The 18,862-nt window shown below is 42.6% G+C and overlaps 2 protein-coding genes across 2 annotated transcripts; both read left to right on the top strand.

Annotated features, from left to right (window-relative positions):
• The first annotated feature begins 384 nt into the window (after positions 1-384).
• LOC147886687 (PHD finger protein ALFIN-LIKE 2-like) lies at positions 385-3,977 on the top strand. Its single transcript, XM_087395123.1, has 5 exons — positions 385-709; positions 824-856; positions 1,313-1,535; positions 2,506-2,629; positions 3,008-3,977. The coding sequence occupies exons 1-5, from the start codon at positions 565-567 to the stop codon at positions 3,260-3,262; spliced, it is 780 nt and encodes a 259-aa protein (XP_087251249.1). The 5' UTR covers positions 385-564; the 3' UTR covers positions 3,263-3,977.
• Positions 3,978-8,600: 4,623 nt separating this feature from the next.
• LOC147886686 (PHD finger protein ALFIN-LIKE 2-like) lies at positions 8,601-11,733 on the top strand. The gene is made up of 6 exons (XM_087395124.1): positions 8,601-8,780; positions 8,939-8,971; positions 9,409-9,631; positions 10,882-11,001; positions 11,042-11,045; positions 11,250-11,733. The coding sequence occupies exons 1-6, from the start codon at positions 8,663-8,665 to the stop codon at positions 11,502-11,504; spliced, it is 753 nt and encodes a 250-aa protein (XP_087251250.1). The 5' UTR covers positions 8,601-8,662; the 3' UTR covers positions 11,505-11,733.
• Positions 11,734-18,862: the final 7,129 nt, after the last annotated feature.

Raw genomic sequence — 18,862 nt, 5'->3', positions numbered from 1 at the left:
AAAGAATTAAGCAATGAAGAAAGCGTAGAAATTTCAACTTTTTATGAGGACATGGCTATCCCACTTTAGACGGAATCCGTCTCGATGCTATAGCCCGCCCCTAGCTGGGCAGCAGTGCTAAAAAAAACGAAAAACAAAAAGTGGAGAATGTAAGGGTCAGTTCACATGTGCGCATCTGGGTGCGGGAGGCATAAGCTGAGAATGGGTTCAAACATGCGGTGGCATCAGGCTTCTCCGCCACCGAGGTGCTCGCACCGGCGCTACCGCACCCGGGCTGTGTGTGGAAACAGTGCTCGCACCGCCGCCACCGCATTGTGTGTGGAAACAGGAGCTAAGAAAGGCAAAATTTATAGTGTGTGTGTTTTCCCTCTTCACTGTGTTTGTTTTCCCTCTTGTGTGTGTGTTTGTCTCAGTCTTGCTGTGGAGGCCATAGCCAAGCTTCATCTCAAGCTCCCACCTTCCATGGCTTCCCACCCTCACCCTCACCCTCACCCTCACCCCCATCTCCCTTCCTCCACTTCTCCATAGCTTCATCCCCATCCAATTCCCCTCCCCGCCCCCTTTATGTCTGTCGCTCGTTCATCCATGGCCAGGGAAGCTGGCGTTTTGGCTCAAGAGCGCGATGGAGCTTCCATCCCCCGAAGCATCGAGGACATCTTCAAGGACTACAAAGGCCGTCGCGCAGGCCTCATCAAGGCGCTCACCACAGGTAGCTCCTTTCGCTCTTTGCATCTGCTTGTACTTGCGTTTTTCTCTTTCGTCGCGAACTTTCTCGCTTTCAGTGTTTGTTTTTTGACCGGCTTGCTCCTCTGGACACCTGCAGATGTGGAGGAATTCTTCCGGCAGTGTGATCCAGGTTGGTGCCACGGATTCTCCCCCACAGATTGCGAGTCTTGGCAAAATTGCTTCTCGGGGGAGGGTTTTTGAGGAGTAGAATAGTATTTGCCGTGATTTTGTGTCCATCTGCGCGTTCACGTCGCTCTTGATATCTTGACCTCCTCGAGTGAGGATGCGGCCGCAACGTCAGTTCGACGTTCATATTCACACTTTAGATGTGAAACCACAAGTTCCGGAAAGTTTTCTTTTGCCTCGGGAAGAAGCCTTTTTCGTTCATTTACCGTCCATGTCCTTGCCCGTAGGGTTCTTGACTTCCTGAGCAGCGTTTCAACGTCAGCATTTGACCTGAAGGGGCCAGTGTTCTTGAACAACTTCGGCGTAAATTCTGTGGGGATTTGAAAGTTCTGTCACTTGAGTGCGCACTGGAAATATGAATTCATGACTTTTACCCTTAAATTATCTGATGTGTGTGCAGATAAACAAAACCTGTGCCTCTATGGGTATCCCGAAGAATCCTGGGAAGTAGCTTTACCCGCCGATGAGGTGCCGCCCGAGCTCCCAGAGCCCGCCTTAGGGATCAATTTTCCTAGAGACGGTTTAGAGCGCAAAGATTGGCTGGCTTTGGTAGCTGTACACAGTGATGTGTGGCTTCTTGCTGTTGCGTCTTTCTATGCAGCTCGATTTGACAAGAACGAGAGGTGTGCCTTTCTATCCATTTTTTATCGCCTCTGTAGTCTCGTAAACTACTTTGACCAAAAGTCGAAGTGGTTTTTTTAAATTTTCAAATATTGAGGTGTCATACGGTGACGAGGTATGTGCCTTGTGCAACTTGGATTTTATGGAGACGGTGGCTACTATCTATGTCAGCGATCATCGGCTCCGCACGATATTTTCAGTAATTTTGAAGCTAGTGTGACTAGTAAGTACGTTAACTGATCGTCCTAAGATGATCTGTATGATTTGCCCAGTGATACGCCATTGTCAAAACTTATCTTCTTCTCAAATCAGCATGCCTGATTCTTCCCTTCATCATTGGAGCCCTTTAAGTATACACGCGTGTGTTTGTGTTATGCAACTCTATATCCCAGGAGCCCTACGAATGTGCACATGTAGGTTCGTTTGTGTATGTACAGCGGTTTTTTTAAATTTTCAAATATTGAGGTGTCATACTGTGACGAGGTATGTCCCTTGTGCAACTTGGATTTTATGGAGACGGTGGCTACTATCTATGTCAGCGATCATGGGCTCCGCACGATATTTTCAGTAATTTTGAAGCTAGTGTGACTAGTAAGTACGTTAACTGTATCGTCCTAAGATGATCTAAGATGATCTGTATGATTTGCCTAGTGATACGCCATTGTCAAAACTTATCTTCTTCTCAAATCAGCATGCCTGATTCTTCCCTTCATCATTGGAGCCCTTTGAGTATACGCGCGTGTGTTTGTGTTATGCAACTCTATATCCCAGGAGCCCTACGAATGTGCACATGTAGGTTCGTTTGTGTATGTACAGCGGATGAGCCTCCACGATTGGTCGGATTGGTTATATACTTTATGGTGCTGATTTTCATTTATATGTAATCATGAATGTATAATTTATTTATAACTTTTTTTGTGTATCAAATGTGAGAAAGCTTTTCATGTTTACCTCTTCTTGAATTTGTCACAGAAAACGTCTGTTCAACATGATTAATGAACTTTCAACAGTGCTTGAGGTGATAACTGGAAGGAAGCAAACCAAAGAGAAATCTTCCGTCAATAATGGAAACAAGGCAAAACAAAGTGGCAAGTCGGTGAGTTGGCACCTATCATACATTTTACTTATATGAGTCAGTATGATTAGATTCTAAACAGATTTGGGACATTATATCTCTGCAGTCTCTTGAGTCAAGTGCCAGTTTTCTTAAACGGGCCTTGCAGGGTGTACATTTTGCTTATATGAGTCAGTATGATTAGATTCTAAACAGATTTGGGACATTATATCTCTGCAGTCTCTTGAGTCAAGTGCCTGTTTTCTTAAACGGGCCTTGCAGGGTGATTGTCCACGTTGATAAATCAAGACAACCGTATGAAACACATGTATCAGTAGGTTTATTAGTAAGATTATGTTGCTACTACGAAGTGCAGATTTTAGCTTGTGTTTGAAGCTCAATGGCTGTCTGAAATTGCAGGGAAAACCGTCCAAGCAAGCACCTCCACCTGTTCCCAAAGAAGAGGATGATACAGCAGAAGATGACGAGGAACACGGTGACACGTTTTGTGGAAGCTGTGGAGGCTCTTACTCTCCTGATGAGTTCTGGATTGCTTGTGATATCTGTGAGAACTGGTACCATGGCAGTTGTGTTAAGATCACTCCAGCCAAAGCTGAGCACATCAAGCAGTACAAATGCCCTTCCTGTGTCGGTAACAAGAGAGCCCGTCCATGATGGCAGTGGATAAAGTAAAGAGAGCTTGTACAGATGGCATATCTGGGGATCTTCTAGCTCGAGATGGTGGCCAATGCGTTGGGAGAAATTGGTGTCTAGGTGATGAAGCTATTGAGGAGGCGTTGATTTACTCTGAGACTGGGCGAATAGGTTTGCAATGGATCTATATTGAGCAGCTCAAGGGCTCATTCAACAATGGTCTTCTCACTATCCATATCATTTTGATTTGTCCATAAGCTTTTCCACCAGATGAAGGTATATAAATTTTTTGTTGTCACAGAACTCTGTTCTTATCCATTAGAAAAATTGATGCAACGTCTGTGTAAAACCCCAAACTCTTCCGGGAGGGTTATTAAAGCTTGTGTATTTATTCTGATAAATCCATATTAATCCTGGGTTTTTGTAGATTATATCAGTTGGTTGTCACACACACAACACATCATACAAGTTGGTTGCCTGCATCGTATGATCCATTTTGGTTTTTGAACGTGGTTTCTACTGAAGATTTGTGGATTGTTGCTTGGCTTTTTTTGCAGAACTAAAAGGGATGGTGTACTTCTTTTAGAGGGCATATTGTTCACAACTAGAAGAGCAGAAATTTAGGTTATGTCGTCAGTTGTGTTTACTTATTTGAAGGCCTTGCCTGCAGCTAGTAATTATGAAAGTCTTTACTGTGTGAACAAACTGGAACTTTATACTGTTTAGCTTCATTATTTATAGCTGAGTAGAAATGAAAAGAAGAAACTGGTCCTTATCTTTTCCCGATTTATTCCAAAATATGTGTAGAAGACGGCATCTACTCCTGACTTTTGACGAAATTTGAGTCAGCACACCATTTTCGACCTTAACACTGAATGGAAAAATAGCATTTCTAGTTTTACACCAAAACCAATGGGACTGCACAAACTCTTATACCAGACAAATTTTCCTTTTCTAAGATGCCACAATCTCTAGTACCTCCTTTAAATTGAAGGGGAAGAATTAGTACACAAGGCAGCAAGGATAGTTTGAGTAATTGGGATATCAATTGCTGAAGTTCCATTTTCCTAGTTTGACAAGCTTGAACAGGGAATATAAAGGATAATGGATTAAGGGAAAAGAAGTCAGAGAAAGTCATACACTGCTGAGAGTTGTGGGAAGTCCTTTGCAGTTAAGTGTAACTTGCGCGGGCTCTATCTAGTAAACGTTTTTTATTATAATTTATGTACAGCTATTGCCTTTTTTTTTTTTTTTGGGGGGGGGGGGGGGCGAAAGAGGTTATACGTATATAAAGGAAAATAAAATGGCCTCATCAAAGAAGGCATTACAACAGAGATTGACAACTATCAATTTTCAGTCAACCTTGCCTAAAATATTCATTTCCCCCCCCTAGACTCCAAAAAACAATTCTTATTGACTCCTCGAGCTTTTTATACCAAAGCTTAACTCTCCCATTCTTCTTGTAGATCAAATTGTTGTACGGCATTTCCATATACAATGTCCCATTCTTCTTTTAGATTAAACTGTTGTACGGCATTTCCATATACAATATCCCATTCTTCTTGTAGATCAAACTGTTGTACAGCATTTCCATATACAATGTATGACTGCTGCACTCACAACACTTGCCAAACCTCAAATAAAGCATCATTTAAACAACCTTTATCTCCCAATAAAGCCAATTTCCATTGCAATGGGAAAGCAATTTGCATTTGCCTTACTGCGCGAATCCAAATATGCATAATTGCGACACAATCCTAAAGAAGAAGAAATGGCTTATCAATTAAACTCTCAATTGTGGGAGCTTAAACAAGCTCGAAGCTCATTTTTCTTTTTAGTTATTGGCAATGTTGAAATACTTTGTCAAGAAAAGACCGTGCTTTTAGAAAACAATTGGAAAAGTATCTTGGTGTTGTGATTTTTTGTGTTTGATATGTCTATGATAAATTATAGTATATCTATTCTAGTACTATTTGATAACAATTGCCAAATTTCTCAGAGTTGCCATTTTTTGGTGTTTGATCATGTTTGTGATTAATCATAATATATGTTCATGTAGTGTAGCCTTGTGAGATGCTTTGGAACTTGAATGCTTGATTTGTAAGTCATCTTTGCTACATAAGCTTAGGTGGAGCTAGAAAACATGACATGTTCTTTAGCTCAATATGTGTGGATTTGCCATATGATGCCATTAGTCGTTCTCAAGAAGTACTAGAATTTTAGATGCCGAAAATTTAGGAAAGAGAACGACATAGATAGTCCATAGCAAACAACATAATTGACAACCATGGATATGGCCAAGAAGCTGACTAGGTAAATGACATGAACTGTCTCAACGAAAAGTCTCTTCACAAATGAGGTGAACAAAACAAGTGCCCACGCTCCATGTGAACCTTGTCTTTATCAAGGAACAAAGTAACCATCGACACTAGCTCAAAGTACAACGTGCACATACACGCTTACATGCAATGCATCACTCTAGCCCTTACAAACACTCCCTCCCTAGTCGTAGGTTCTCGCCCCCCACCCCCACTTGTCCCTTCACGAAGCCTAGCCTTGGCTCCATCGGATCCTTCCCTTGGACCCTATTTCCTCTCTTCTCCTTTGGACTCCAACCTTTTGTTTCAAGTTCCAAAGCACAAGCCTCATGCTAGACAACTACTCTATCAAAGAGTTCAGGGCCTTGTGATCCTAAAGGAGTACCTCCTCATCTTAGAGGTTGATTGCTGAAAAAGGGGGTACACGTGGAGCAATGGGAAGCTCCACATGGCCTTTTTGTGGCACTAGACTCCTTCCCTACCTCTTGGAGATTTTATTGTTGATTCTACATACCTTGGAAAAGGGGGTACAAATGGAGCAATGGGAAGATCCACTTGGGGCTTTAATTTACCGCCACTTGAGAGGAGATGAGCAACAAAGTTGGACCCTAGTTTTCTTAACCACATGATGAGGGTCATCTAGATGATGGAGATACTAAAAGATTTGTTGGTTCGATAGGGATGGGAGTTGTGATATCACATGGTCTTAGTGCCAATAGTTGGCTTCCCTCGAGACAAATGTGGTTTTGGTTATAAAGTGGCAGTGATTTACTCGGAGAGGAGCGACAAGATCTACAAGGCAACACATACCTTTGAGCCAATGTGCAGTCTGCTTGGGAGTTGGAGTCTTGACCTTTTCCTTGATGGATTAAGCCCTCAAGGTGGGATTGGCGCCAATGATGCATTGCAGTATATATCTCCTTTTCTAGCGCACTGTGGGATTGGAGCCAATGATGCACTATATAGTTTATATATCTCCTTTTCTACTGCACTCACTTAGAAGTGCCCATACCGACTCCTAGCCATTGGAAGGCCTTGCTTGGCACCCCTTATCCACATCTATGAGTTGGACACTATAGTGAGTTGGAATGTGCATGGGTTTCATGGTTGTGCATAGCAGTCTCTAATTTTTTGTTAGGAATTGCAGAGCGTCATTGTTGGGCAATTAGTGAACATTCTATTGCTTGCCCTCAACCTTCGATAGTCACAAAAGGAATCGTGCCTTTTCCTAGATGGGAGCTTGAATATTTGGTCCCCCCTATCAGTGTGATAGATTAAGGGTGTTTGCATCTCGATGGACTAGAACTACAATTTCTACATATGTGTAAGCAGCACCAAGCTTCACATATGGTCCACGTGAGGTAGGACGTAGGTCTGCTTGAGTGCCAGTAGTTGGTCATTCTTTTCAACCGTGGCACTGGCAAAAGAGACAGTCATGATAATGTTGGGGGTCTCACCGCATGCATCTAACCAATAAGGGATGATAGAATCACCAAGCGTGGAGGTATATCCAAGTTTTGGAAAGGCAAATAGGAGACAAATGTAGAGTAGGAGGTATGTAACTAGAATTGGAATATAGATTGAAAATAGTAGTGAGGATTTGAGTAGGAGCAAAATGGGAAAATCATATACACTTCTCCCCTCACTCGATTGTTCTCCTCATTTGACTATTTCCCTTTGCAGATGTGACTTTCCTAGTGCCAGGTTTTCGGATAGCCACCTCTCCACTTTCTTGAAGTCTGATAAAACACAAACTAAATGACAATCTCTCACGAAGTTGTCACTAGATATCTATGTCCAGAGACTTGTTGGACACTTGAGCCCCCATCTCCATCATCTACTTTTGACTCCCAATCAAACTACTCAAATAGAATAATCCACAACCTAGTTAGCATCCTTTATATAACAAAATGCAAACCTGCATGCCGCTTGCATGGCACAACTTGCGTGCAACAATCTAACTATAATATTCTAAGCAATTTGGTGCAGAGTAAATGTTGGAGACCTATTGAGATATGCATACCAAAATTTCCACTCATGAACGAGTGTGATAATCAAAGAAAGTGACATAGCACAAATCAGCACTGTTATTCCCAAACGCCAATTGCTTTCAGCAATACAAAGTGGTTGAATTGAAGAGCTTGCACTAAATGCAACTATCATGCACCTAAAGTGCATGAGCTTGAAGCATCGACACATCTTCCAAAGCAAAAATCAATTGCATCAACCAATGCGAAGTTGTAGGACACTCCACAAAACATACATGCACACATCTTGTCGTGCGTCAACAGCCAATAGAAATAATTGCATCTTTTGTATTACATAATTAATTGACTTTCCCTTTTGAGGGAGTCTTGCCTTGGCTTAGGCCTTCCTAATGCAACTGGCAAAAGCATTGGAGTATTGCCAAGAAGGAAAAGTGTGACAAGGCTAAATTTGTTCTGTGTTTTCTTTCCTATGACTTGTTTGGTTATGGAAGTGACTCTTGTTGTTGGATGTGTTGAGTTCGATCCCAGGATCGATGTCTGATGATCTCCTGAGGATTGTGCCTTATGGTTGGATGTTAAAAAAATTCATCATCTTCTTCTCTTTAGTAGTCCTCCTAAGGACACCATAGCCACCATCCTCAGTCCCCTTAGAGAAAGGGACGACACAAGAGGACAACTGCGAGTCTAGCAACATAGTTCTCGTGTGGTAATGCCAAGCAACAAGCGGGTGTAGACTCGAAAGGAATGGGCCCGATAAGAGAGAGCAGTGTTCTATTGTGAGATAAACTGAAATTGAAAGTGCCAAGAGCGGAGATAAACTGAAATCGAAAGTGCCAAGAGCGGCGTGATAAGATAGGGGGTGACCAAGAGGTGGGATAAGGGGTGACCAAGATAGAATGAATAGGGGGTGACCAAGGTAGAAATCTGGGCTAGGACGAGCAAAGAGGCTATAGGAGTGTTGCCAAGAAGGAAATCTAACGAGGCTAAATGTGTTGTTATGCATGGACGCCATAGGCATCGTCAAACCCAAGCTCTCTGACCTTTCCTGATTTCCTACCGCTGAAGTCCATCGCCATCTCGATTCCCCTCATCTGCTGCTCTCCATCGCCAGCCAAATGCCAGTTTCGTCTTCTCACGAGAGAGTCGCGGGAGCTTCCATCCCCAGAAGCATCGTAGACATCTTCAACGACTACCACGGTCGTCGCCCAGGCCTCATCAAGACTCTCACCACAGGTCGCTTCTGTTTGCAATCGCCCCTTTCCACGTTTCTTTGCATCCTTTTCTTTTCACGTGCAGCGTTGATTCTCTTCTTCGTCACCTTCCTCACGTTCAATATTGTCGTCGGCTTACGTCGGCTCCGCTGCTTACGTCCTCCCTCTTCTCTGCTGCAGATGTGGAGGAATTCTACCGGCAGTGTGATCCAGGTTAGCGCCCACGACTCTCCATAATAAAATGCGAGTCCTTATTTTGAAGGGTTTGGAGGAGTAGGATCGTAATTGCCTTGATTTGTGTGATCCGTCTGCGTGTTCACCTCGCTGTTCATGTGTTCACTGTTGACCTCCTCGATTCGAGGATGCGGCAGCAACGTGAGTCCGACGTTCAAATTTACACTTGGGCTGTGTTGAATTTACCCACCCACAAGCTCCGGAGTGTTTTTTAAGGCTTTTTCTTTTACCGTCCATGTCTTCGTCGTTCCTTGTTCTTGGCTTCGACCAGTTTTCTTGAAAGGGCTTTAACTTCAAAGTTCCGTCACCTCTTGTGGGGCTTTAACTTCAAAGTTCCGTCACCTCAGAGAGCAACTGTCTTAGCTGGAAAGTAAGAATTCATGACTTTACCTCTGCATTGTCTGATGTATGTGCAGATAACGAAAACCTGTGCCTCTATGGGTATCCCGAAGAAACCTGGGCAGTAGCTTTACCTGCTGAAGAGGTCCCGCCCGAGCTCCCAGAGCCCGCCTTAGGGATCAATTTTCCTAGAGACGGTTTAGAGCGGAAAGATTGGCTGGATTTGGTAGCTACACACAGTGATGCTTGGCTTCTTGCCGTTGCAACTTTCTATGCAGCTCGACTTAACAAGAACGAGAGGTGTGCCTTCTAGTATCTTTTTCTTGTCTTCGGAGTCTGAGTGCAATATTAAGGCCTAAAGGGCAGTAACGTTCTAAGGTCCATTATGGACATAATTGGGCTCCCCAAACTCTTTCAAACTACGAAAAAGTCGAATTGGATTTAGGTGGGGTTTTCCTTTTTTTCAAACACACTTTTTCATTGAGGATTCAGAAGTTGAACCTGTCACGGTGACGAGTTATGTGCCTTGTTTATGTCAACGGTGGTGGCGCGTGATATTTTCGATGCTTTCGAAGCTAGTGTGTCCTAAGATGAGCTGTATGATTTGTCTAATGATACCATGGGCATTTATCGTGTCAATGTTGCTTCTTCTTAACCCTCAACGTACTGAATCTTCCCTTTATCATTGGCGTATGCTCACTGATCACGTACATGCGCGTGTCTTTGTCATGCAACTATTTATCTCAGGAGCCCTGGGGAACGTGCCCGTGCTACAGGGCTGCTTTTCATCCCAGGAGCCACACATGCACGTGCAATGCTATATAGTGATTTATAATCACCAGTGCTTGCTGAAGTGGGTGAGTTTGGGCCTTGGGTTCTAGATACCATGTCAGAGGTCGCAAGGTCAGCAGGAAAGCGTATTCAGCATCTCATTTTGAAAGTAACCTAAAAACAGGGGTAGATGGCACCGAACGAATATATGTGGAATATATACTGAAATAATGTCTTGACTACCATTGATGAGGGCCTCAGAAATTTGAAATCGGTGCATGACCATTGAGAAACACAGTATTAGTGAATTAGCTAGATGTTGAGACCCTTTTTTTAATAAAAAAATTAGGATCGAGATCAAGGGGTAAATTGTTTGCCTGTGTGAAGAAAAACTGGGATTTCATTCAGATGTAATGGCTAGTGACGATTGAATCCCAATACTCATGTCAGCAAGCCATGCTCGTGGAGTAGTGAGCTATCTAGATTTTGAGATCCAATTTTGTACGTATAGGTCTATTGAAGATCAATGGTAATTGTTTGCCTGTGTTAGGAAAACTGGGATAAGCCTCTAAATGTGATCCACGATTGGTCGGATTGATTATATGCTCCATAATGCTGATTTTTAGCAGAATCGAAGGCTAATGACGATTGAATGCCTGAACTACTGTTTTTTTCTTCTGTATGCCAATAATTGATTTATGCATTTTTTATGTATCTTGCGTTTCAGAATATCACAAAACTTGCTAACTTTTCATGTTTACATCTTGAAACTGTTACAGAAAACGGCTGTTTAACAGGATCAATGAACTTTCAACATTGCTTGAGGTAACAGCAGGAAGGAAGCAAACCAAAGAGAAATCTTCGGTCAATAATGGAAACAAGGCTAAACAAAGTGGCAAGTTTTTGAGTTGGCATCTATCACGCATTTTACTTTTATAGGTCAGTATGATCTACACGGAGTTTGGACGTTGGAGTCGAGTGCCAATTTTCTTAAATGGGCCACGTTAATAAATCAAGATAACCGTATCAAACATATGTATCAGTGCCACATGTAGGGTTAGGACTCAGGAGTGAGATTGTTATACTAGCTACTTCAAATTCGGATTTTAGCTCGTGTTTGAAGCTCAACGGCTGTTTGAAACTGCAGGGAAAACTGTCGAAGCAAGCTCCTCCACCTATTGCCAAAGAAGAAGACGATACAGCAGAAGATGACGAGGAACATGGTGACACATTTTGTGGTAGCTGTGGAGGCTTTTCCACTCCGAATGAGTTTTGGATTGCTTGTGATATTTGTGAGATCTGGTACCATGGTCATTGTGTCAAGATCACTCCAGCCAGAGCTGAGCAAATCGAGCGGTACAAATGCCCTTCCTGTGTGAGTAACAGGAGAGCCCGTCCATGATGGCATTGGATAAAGTAGAATGAAAGCTTGTATAGATGGGCATATCTGGGACTGTGGCCATATGTGAGAAATTGATGTTAGTTGACGAAGCTAATGAGGGGTTAATCGATTAACTCTGAGAATAGGGTTTACAATGGATCTATATTGAGCAGCTAAAGCGCTCATTCGACAATGGTCTTCTCACTGTCCATATTATTTTGATTTGTCCTTATAGTTGTTCCACGAGATGGAGGAGTACAAAGTTTTTTGCTTTGTCACGATGGACTTACATATAACATATGTGTAAAAACCCTAAACTCTTTGGAAGGGTTTTTGAAGCTTGTGTTTTGAAATAGAAGCGCGCTCGTTCAAACCAAAGCCATTCTCAAAATGATGTATGGCCATTCATTGTCTTATTTTTCAGGCTACAATATAGGTACCTTATGATAACTCGGAGTGGCTTTATGCACTCCTTTAGAGCTACCTTGTGCCCATGTGTATTAAGTTTTCCTCTCCCATAGACCTATTGGGGAGATGACCATATTCTGAGTGAAATCTTCCGACCGTCTGAGCGAAGGGAAAAAAAAAAGCTTCCAACTATGTAAAAATATGGCAAAAATGGATCAGAAGAAAACATAATCACGTAGAAATATGCAAGCATTATAGCAATGCCTATTTTATGTACAAATCTTTACATGAATCTTTGGGAATGGTGAATAACATAATGGGATGGCTTTTGAAGAAACCCACATGTAGAGTAGACTTCTCTTTGAAAATTCCCTTATGATCCTTCTTATAACTTTTACTTAATAGCGGGTGACATTGAAAACCCTCTCTCAATCTATCTTCATGAAAGGGTTTCTCCAAAGAAATCTCATAGAAGCAAGCCATCAGTGAAACCCCTTTGAAATAGGTCTTCCAAGGTAGGATGGCACTTTTAAAAGTGACATAAGCTCTTGTCATATTGATATAAATGTGTTTAATAAGTAATTATATATGTATAATATTATTACATTGAGAGATTATGAGGAATGTCTTTAAACTTATCATAAGAAAAAGAGGGCCAATGAGGAAATATGTCTCTCTAGAGGTATGTCGTTAATGGAAAAAAACATCTTCGAACTTGCACAACTATAACACAGCCTTTTCATTCTTCAATTCAACTCGATGCAAAGTATATTCTTTCAAATAAAGAAAATCGCAAATTCATCTTTCTCAATTAAGAGCTACATCTGCATGCGACTAATGAGAAGAGAATTAGATACATCATGCTCATCTTCAATATGGATCCATTGTCCATCCTTCTCAATAGTAATGGAGTTATTCAAATGACAAAGTATGACCCACCCCAGAGGGCCATTCCCTACCCAAGGTCATATCAAGCCTATTTGCATGTATGATTTGGATTCAAGAATACCTTTATGTCCTTGGATTTCTAAATCTAAACCATTTATAGTAGTGTTCCGAATCTCCTTATAACGTGTCTTTGCCAAATTTGTGTGCACTAGGACTCTGTGCATAGATTGCCACATGGTCAAAGAAACAAGATAGACATGCTTCTCATCCTCTTGGAATACTTCCACCTCCTTTTACAAGGGATTTTCATGAAAAATTTTACATACTTCTGTGGTCAATTCTTCACAAGGCAGTTTGGACAAATGCTAGAAAGAAGTATTGGATGGAAGGGAGCTGGAAAACGTCAACATTGCCCGAAGACATCTTTCATGTATTTGTTGCTTTTCCTAATGCTAGAGGAGTGTGGAAGTTGACACAAATGCATTTAGGGGAGCCAATTAGTGGAAGGAATTCTTTCTTGGGAAGCAACACTTGTCAAATAGGATGTGTGGACACGTATTGGAGCTCATGCCCTATGGCTTATATTCATATCTAGAAATTATTTTCAGTTTAACCATCCGATTACTAATGCCAAAGTTGCTTTCATAAATCGGTTTAACAAGAATAGTGCAGGTTGGACCAAGCTATGCTAAGCTACAATGAAGCTCATGATTAGCTATTCAAAGAGATGGAGGCCAACAAACTTGAGTTCAAAAAACCCTTTGCCTAGGAGGGTCAGCAAAAGAGTTAGCCCTAATTCAACCAAGTCAAAGGTAGTACAAACGATTCCTATTTGCTTACTTCAATGAGGGAAGAGTCTTTCTTATTTTGTAATCTGTTGTGAGATCTTGGAACACAACCCTTGGCTGATATGTACACCTCTTGGTTGATTTTGTGTGGAACAACAATGTAAATATTATATCATAATTTATAAAAACATTTTTTTGCTACAAAAAAACAAATCCCCGCTACAAGCAGGAAGCCAAGTTGAGATCACATCCCTCAATATAGGCTCAAACAACTATAGGTCTAGTCCATGCGTTTGTCCTCTTAGCCCCTCCTCCAAATCTCCCGATTCATGTCGCTCTAGCCTCATTTGAGCCCTCTCTACCTTCCCTGCATCCCCTCCCTTGGGCCATCATCACCCCTCCTTCCAAGCCTCATGTTCACCCCCCCCCTTCTCATCCTCCACAGTCACAAGTTCCCTCTCTATATCCCCTTCTTTGTCCCCTGCCAACCTCCTCTGGACAACCTTTTCTCCTTCGCAAAGCAACCCTACCTCCACTAAACTCCCCATCCCTTGGACCTAGCTTCTTCCTCTTCTCCTTGGTACATTTTGGCTTCCAACGCACAAGCTTCATGCTAAACAACAATGCGGTTTAGGAGTTTGGCACCTTGGGACATGTAATTACATAGAGATCACCCCCCCGTTCCCCAATCTTGGACTTTGGGGCTTTACTTTTGCCTCCATGTGAGAGAAACAATTGACCCTAGTAATAGTTAACCTCATTAGGACCTATATGATGGAGATGCTAGAGGATCTGCTGGGCCCACAGGGAGGCATTTTTTAGGGTGGAGCCTTAGAGAGACTGGACAGGTTCTACATAGGTGTGAATCAACCATCTAGACATTCTACATATATTTTGGCTAGCGTAACGATGTCAAACCACTTACCCATCATATTATCTTTGGAGCAAGGGATCCCCCCAAAAGGGGCAAGGATCTTAGAGTTTTTTGTTTGAGGAGGAGGAAGTATAGCAAGCTATGGCCTAGATATGAATGCTCTCCCATAGGATGGGTGGGCTAGATGGATGGTAAATACCATTTAGAGAAGTAGTGCAGGGCTCCACCAGTCTCATATGATTTAGCATAAGCAGCCCAGAGAGAGAGAGAGAGAGAGAGAGAGAGAGAGAGAGAGAGAGAGAGACAGACAGATCGACAGAGTGAGAGAGAGAGAGAGAGAGAAAGAACCTAGACTCCATTGAGAGGATAAAGGAGCAAGAAACAACCTTGATTTGGCTAACAAACAGATATGAAAGTGCCATACTTGACCTATTGACGTAGATCCACTACATAGAGTATTTCTATCATCACTGAGCTAGATTGAGATGGGTATAGCAAGGTGATGGCATGGCTCAACAATTATTTCATACCATAGGCCCTAACTCCAAATTGTATTTGAGAAAGCACTTGCATGTATAAAATATCTTGAAGATGACTCCCTCCTTTTATTGATAGCTCTTTCAAGCAGAGGATGCAACCTTGTAGTCTTTTGCAACCTACAAGGATGTCTAAACCCACATCCTTATTGTGGTCTGTGTAGTCTCAATAGTGACTCACAAGTTGTGGGGATCTTGAAGGAATGTCGATGGAGCCTCCACTCCAAGCTACTCCTTGTGAGAGCACTTCAAAGCATGAGCTGTCCGCATGTGTCACTCAAGCAGCTCCCGGATTATTGCAATGTGTTTCCACACCACAAGAGAAAGAGGGAAGGGGGAGAAGGGAGAGGAGAGGGGAGGAAGAAGGAGGAAGGAAGGAGAGAGTGAAGGGGGATGGAGTGGCAAACACAAATGCACTACAAAGGAAACAAGAGAACACCCAAAGACACTCTTGGAAGAGAAGAGGGAGCTTGTATTCCCAAACTTGTGCATACAACAATGAAGACCAAAGTCAACCATTTGGCCTTTTATACAAGTCACCTTTTGAAGGAAGGGCCAACCCTTTTCCTTTATGCACTCTCCCTATCTTGACATTCACAAGGCTCTTGGGCCCATAGGGTGCCAAGGAGGTGCCAAGGTGTCTTCTCTATCCTTTCCTTCACTCTTCTATTGTTACAACTCTCAGTGTGTCGAAACTAGCACTTGTGTTAACCATATAAGAGCGCTTGGGACAAGCTTGGCATTAGGAGGGGATCCTAATCAAGTCCCAAATAGCGCTTGTGTTAACCTAACTCATCCGGGTCCTAATCCATTTGAGGCTCCCAACACACTTCTTTTGGCATCTAGGTGTCTTGTGTACCTCCACCACAAACCTACCACACCCAGGAACGCTCTGAGCAACAACACTCAACTCGCCCTTCCAAAAAGGCCACCAGAATAAAAAACAGCGCAGTGACACAAGATACTTGAAGATCATTCAAGATACACCTTCATTTTCTTGTGTTTGTTGTGGAGACCTAGAGTTTAGGAGCAAGATGCAGTGCACCACCATCGCAACAAGGGAGTTCATGGTCTTGCATGAGATTATTCACCTAGTCTTGTATGCACATTGTGCCTTTGCCGAACTCACAAAGGCAAAGTGCCCAAATACGCGTTGAAAAACATGCCATTGCAACCGAAAAGAAAGCACACGAGCATGCTCAATGACTTGGAAGCATGGCTAATTGCAATCATAATACTGTTCGTCCAAATTCACAAGTTAACGTACAAAGGGCACTATGGTCTCCATGGTACCATCATGAATGTCTTCACCAATGTTGATAGGGCGCAACATGTTCTCTCGCAGTTTGTGAGTGAAAGTTCAATGGTCATGGTTGCACTAAAGTGCAAGCTTGAGTTCATGCACAATCATATACGTTGTCTTGCCTAACCCACTCTCACCCTTAGAGCACTTGATGAGCTCTTGGACACACCTTTATACAAAGAGTACAGTGTGACATGGAGCCACTTATGGGATGAGCACATTAATGCCATGGCAAGCCAAAGTGGCATTGAACTAGTGGATCACGATTATCCCCAAGTGCCAGAATATGACATCCCAATGGATACTCTTGTCCATGGCATATACACAACACAACAGGTGGTGGACTTCAAGGAAAAGACAATCAACAATCCACCATCTGAGGGGTTCACGCCATTGAGTATTTTCAAAGACAAGCATTGCGAGTAGCTTGCATTCCCAATGTTTTTCGATGACCACCCAAGAGAATACAATTTGCCAGAACGCACTTCGTACCAGGGAATCGTACACTGGGAGCTCACCAACAAAGACATGTGATTTGCAACATCAATAGAAAACTTATTTTTCAAGACAATGAAAGTGCTGGTTGTGCAAGTGTTGTCGTCCTCCTAGGGGACAACTATAGGGACAAACAATATAAGAAAAGGATGCAGCACAAGACATGAATATTGAGTGACTCTTGCAACCTCACATTGGCTTCTGTGACTTTGTATGCCTCCGCACTTTAGCTAGCTACAAGCATAAACTCAAGAAAACCCTTTTTGCAATGTTAAGACAATTAGGCCTTCCTACCTTTTCCATGACTTTTTCGGCGATAGAGAAAAACTGTGAGCCATTGCTTGCTTACATGGCATGACTTGTACACCCAAATAACAAACAGTTGTTGATACTAATAGGAAGAAATTCACTAGAGACACTTTACCTCATGGTGATGCAAACAACCATAAACACTCTCATTGTCCATGACCACACTTGAAAACCAGCTGGCCCTCAACAATGACTTTGACTTATGAATAGAAATGAAGGCACTTGGTAGAACTAACCAACACCACATGCCTGGTAGCTTCACTTTCACATTCATGCCTAATTTTGAGTTCCACCATGAATTATACAAATTGAACTCTGCTCAATGACTACTTCTTGAAGACATACTTCTCAAGAAGTGCTTGGATGCAAAGTAGCCCTTATGCTTGTTCATGTCAAGCAATGATGGTACATGCAAAACATTCACGCTATTGTTGTTGGTACAAGCCTTGTTATGACACTATTTGCATGAACAAGTTACCGACATAGACTTGCCAAAAGTTTTTCTCTTGGCCTACATTGGCAAGGCTGTGTACAACATACGAGGGACAACTATACACTCTGCACTACATTTTCCTTTGCTCGCATTAACCTTGTTGGCTCTTTCCCATGGCTTTTGTAGGAAGAGCATGGTATTCTCAGTATGCAGGGTTTCAAGGCTTTTTGTCACCTACAAATATATCGGTGTTGTCGTTTGTAGTATAAGTGTAGCTTAGGACCTTGGGTTGTATTCTGGTGAGAGATGTAGGATTAAGTGTGGTAAGCAAACATAGTGCGTGCATGTGTGAAAGGAACGTGCATCATCATGGTTGGGGTAATGAAGGCTTTCACCTTCATTGAGGTTTGAAGGGTTTAGGAGGAGTTTAAGGATTAGAGGGAGGTTAAGGGGTTAGAAGGAGGTTCCAAGGTTCAGAGAGAGGTTCCAGAGGGGTTTAAGGGTTAGAAGGAGAATCCAAGCTTCAGGGTAGAGTACATGGTGGAGAACTCATCTCCCTCATAGATCATGGAGGTCAAGGGTTTAGGGGGAGCATAGGAGTGGGAGAGGAAGAAGGTGTAAGAGCATGGGGGGAAGGAGAGAGGAGGAGGAGGAGGAGGAGGAGGAGGAGGTGGAGGAAGGAGGAGGGGGGAGGAAGAGAAGGGAGGAGGAGGAGGATGAGAAGGGAGGAGGAGGAGGGAGGAGGAGGAGGAGGAGGAGGAGGAGAGGGAGAGGATGGGTTACAAGGTTGGAGGAGAGGGGAGAAGGAATTGCAAGGTTAGGACATGCTTTTGGACGTGGAGTGCAAGGAAGCATGGACACTTGGAGACAATTGCTTGGAATATCAAAGTCAAACTCAACACAATGCCCCAAAGAGTATGGGCTTCATTCCATTATGGGGTATTTATACAAGTTGGAGAGCTTCTCTCTCTGCATGTAGGAATTGCAAGACATTCTCTCTCTACATGTAGAACTTGCATATAGAAGTTGCCTGTAGAACTCGCATGTAGAAGTTGCATGTAGAACTCGCATGTTGCATGTAGGAGTTGCATGTAGAACTCGCATGTTGCGTGTAGGAGTTGCATGTTGCATGTAGGACTTGTATGTAGAACTCACATGTTGCATGTAGGAGTTGCATGTAGAACTTGCATGTAGAAATCGTATGTAGAACTTGCATATAGAATATGCAAGTAGGAATCGTATGTAGAACTTGCATGTAGAACATGCAAGTTGGATTCCTAAGAGGGATTATTCCTAGCCTTATGCAAGTATAAGCCGAGCTTTACTGCTACTCTATAAACACATT

This window comes from Dipteris shenzhenensis, chromosome 24 (assembly GCF_047967505.1).
Source record: "Dipteris shenzhenensis isolate YYH24624 ecotype China chromosome 24, Dip_SZ_1.0, whole genome shotgun sequence".
Classification (NCBI taxonomy): Eukaryota; Viridiplantae; Streptophyta; class Polypodiopsida; order Gleicheniales; family Dipteridaceae; genus Dipteris; species Dipteris shenzhenensis.
This window is presented reverse-complemented; position numbering and strand designations above follow the sequence as displayed.

Bases quoted from the DNA above. Each gene is read 5' to 3' on its own strand.
- LOC147886687 (XM_087395123.1), top strand. From the start codon at position 565: ATGTCTGTCGCTCGTTCATCCATGGCCAGGGAAGCTGGCGTTTTGGCT. The intron at 857-1,312 runs GTTGGTGCCACG...ATGTGTGTGCAG, and splicing joins CTTCCGGCAGTGTGATCCAG to ATAAACAAAACCTGTGCCTC. The intron at 1,536-2,505 runs GTGTGCCTTTCT...AATTTGTCACAG, and splicing joins CGATTTGACAAGAACGAGAG to AAAACGTCTGTTCAACATGA.
- LOC147886686 (XM_087395124.1), top strand. From the start codon at position 8,663: ATGCCAGTTTCGTCTTCTCACGAGAGAGTCGCGGGAGCTTCCATCCCC. The intron at 8,781-8,938 runs GTCGCTTCTGTT...TCTCTGCTGCAG, and splicing joins CATCAAGACTCTCACCACAG to ATGTGGAGGAATTCTACCGG. The intron at 9,632-10,881 runs GTGTGCCTTCTA...AAACTGTTACAG, and splicing joins CGACTTAACAAGAACGAGAG to AAAACGGCTGTTTAACAGGA.